This window comes from Leiobunum rupestre, chromosome 10 (genome assembly GCF_980474605.1).
Source record: "Leiobunum rupestre chromosome 10, qqLeiRupe1.1.hap1, whole genome shotgun sequence".
In the NCBI taxonomy this organism is placed as follows: domain Eukaryota; kingdom Metazoa; phylum Arthropoda; class Arachnida; order Opiliones; family Sclerosomatidae; genus Leiobunum; species Leiobunum rupestre.
In genome coordinates this window covers 51,013,120-51,015,811 of record NC_143393.1, presented here as the reverse complement: position 1 = coordinate 51,015,811, position 2,692 = coordinate 51,013,120, and the positions used below count along the sequence as shown (strand labels likewise).

General features: G+C 39.6%; 1 protein-coding gene across 1 annotated transcript; it reads left to right on the top strand.

Annotated features, from left to right (window-relative positions):
- Positions 1–719: 719 nt before the first annotated feature.
- LOC149926174 (uncharacterized protein F54H12.2-like) lies at positions 720–2,231 on the top strand. Its single transcript, XM_090161885.1, has 2 exons — positions 720–1,771; positions 2,093–2,231. The coding sequence occupies exons 1-2, from the start codon at positions 720–722 to the stop codon at positions 2,229–2,231; spliced, it is 1,191 nt and encodes a 396-aa protein (XP_090018011.1).
- The last annotated feature ends 461 nt before the right edge of the window (positions 2,232–2,692 follow it).

Genomic DNA, 2,692 nt, shown 5'->3' with positions numbered 1-2,692 from the left:
TAATTCTATTATATACGACAAAATAGACTATTACCCGGTTAAATCTAGAGTGTTAGAATTGATCGAGATAGACTTAAAAACTGATTTTGGAGAAAATTTTATATTTAACGCGGGGAAGACGGTCGTTTGACTTCATTTCAAGAAAGATGTCAGAGAGTGACAGTTATTTCCGTTACTATAAGTCTCAATATGGGGGACGAGTGTTTGCCGGCCGCGTTTACCAGAGAGGGCGTGGTTTGGGTGGAATATTTAAGAAATTAATGAGATATATTACACCGATGGTAACACCTTTGCGCAGCGAAGCGCTAGGTCTCGGAAAGCGTATGTTCGGTGATTTGGAATCCGGTGTAGATCCGCAATTAGCTATCCGCAACAATTTACGATTAGCCGGAAGCAATTTGTTACATAAAGCCGCTGACAGAATGAGTAAGCCCCAGTCAGGCAGTGGAACTCGTAAGAGACGCGCGCCTCCTAGACAACGGAAAAAGAAAACGAAAAAATCAAGGACGAAAGACGATTTTTTGGGATAAGAAACAATGGCGCTTCGAGAAGGCATGCTAAGTTCGTTAGACTTGTTCGAACGACCCGTGTTAAATACCAACATATTAGCTACAACCGAAATACGATATCTACCCACGAATAATGGACCTCTCGAATTTTTTATTCCGGCATCTGATGACTTATACATTGATTTATCCAAAACTATGCTCAAACTAAAAATGAAACTCGTGCATTTCGATGGTACAGACGTACCAGCCACTGAAGTGAAAGTCGGGGTCACGAATAATCTTATTGGAACTCTTTTTTCGCAAATCGACGCTTATCTGGGCGACACGTCTGTGCAATCTACAAATAATCTTTCGGCATATAACGCGTACTTGGCGAAATTGCTGAATTTTGGTGAAGACGCTAAGAAAACGCAACTGGAGAATGGAATGTTTTATATGAACTTGACCTGTAACCCGCAAGACATGTGGGAACCTGCTTTTAAGAATGATCGTAACGGAATGCTGAAGAGATGCGCGCGAACGAAAGAATCGACCACGTTTGAGTTAATGGGCCATTTACCCCTCGATATTTGCCACATGAATAAGTTTATTGTCAATCAATTACCCGTAAGATTCCGCTTAGTAAGAAGCCCTCGTTTAACTTGTATAATAGCTTTAGAGCAAGGAAAAGATTATAAGCTAATTTTAGAACAGGCGTATTTATACGTTACTAAAGTCAAGGTGGCTCCGCAGATACGTTTAGCCCACGCTAGGATGTTAGAAATCGGAATACCAGCGATTTATCCCATTACGCAAACAATTATGAAAAGTTTTTCTATCGCTCAGGGTCTGAAAAACATAAATCGCGATAACGTAATACTCGGGAGAATACCAAAAAGGGCCGTTGTAGTTTTTGTCAAAGAAGAAGCTTTCAACGGGTCATTAACCACAAATAGCTTGCAATTTGAACATTTAAATATTACCGACTTGTCTTTGTCAGTCGGACCGGATAGATACCCTCCTGACGGCTTTCAAATGGATTATGCAAATTCAAATTACTGTTTACCTTATCAGGCTTTATTCGAGTCAATGGGCATAGCTTCCGAAGATAGGGGTAATTATCTAAATTTTGCGAATTTTAAGGAGGGGTACACGGTCTTTAGTTTCGATATGTCGGCGGACCAGAACGCCTCGGCTGATCATACGAGTATTCCTCGACAGGGGTCTCTACGTTTAGATGTTCAATTGAAAGACCCTCTACCGACTAATGTCGTGTGTATAAGGTACTTTGAATTTGATAACGAGATTTTAATTACTCGGGACAGAAAGGTGATATACAGTATCGAATAAAATGAGCCACACTGTTTTATATTCGATTAGTTCCACGCGAGCTTTTGTTTGAGAATGACACGCCCCCATTTTCTCTCCAACCAACTCGACATTTTTTTATCGGCGAATCTCGCGGAGCCTGAAATTTTAATTAACCGTCAAGGACATAGAAAATATGTCAATTTTAGCGTAAAAGTGTGGAAAAATCTCTGGAACTATGAACAAGAAATTGAAAGGTTTTTCAATAACACTACAGAAGCTATACGTTTTCACAGCTGGTTGTCGGATAATGTCAAGTTGGAAGGATTCTTTTGTCAGCGTGGAAGAATTATTGATATTCGCGGCTATATTCGCGGGTCTAATTCAAATTACGACGTTGTGTATTCCTCCGCCAACGGGGTCGCCCTGGATTAAGAAGCCTGGGACCGTTTGAAGATTATCCGTACGAGTCTAGACAAAGAAATAACCGACCGAAAAGACGCTTTTGAAGGAATGAAAATGTCTATTTTAGGCAAATTAAAAAGTGTATTATTTACGTTAACCGAGGCGTGCCCAAACCTGCCCTGCCATAATCAATTGGCCCATCACATTAGTTGCAAACCGATCGCGTCACATTTCTGCGAAAGACTCGAAAAAATTGTCAAGATGGCGATACCCCTTATGAACTATGACAACGTAATTAAGACGTTTTACGTCAACTTTCCCGACTATAAACTGGGGGTAGAAAATTTATATCATAATATCATGCAAAATGAATCTGAAATTTTATCAGAGCTGATTTATTAAAAATTTCCATTAAAATGTATAAAAAATGTAAACTTTGCTGGTCTTTCATTAATAATGTAGCACACTTTGAACTGTTAAGACATGAATAT

Excerpts from the sequence above, each read along its gene's own strand:
- LOC149926174 (XM_090161885.1), top strand. The coding sequence starts at position 720 with ATGAAACTCGTGCATTTCGATGGTACAGACGTACCAGCCACTGAAGTG. Across the intron at positions 1,772-2,092 it reads ACTAATGTCGTGTGTATAAG|CTGGTTGTCGGATAATGTCA; the intron begins GTACTTTGAATT and ends ACGTTTTCACAG.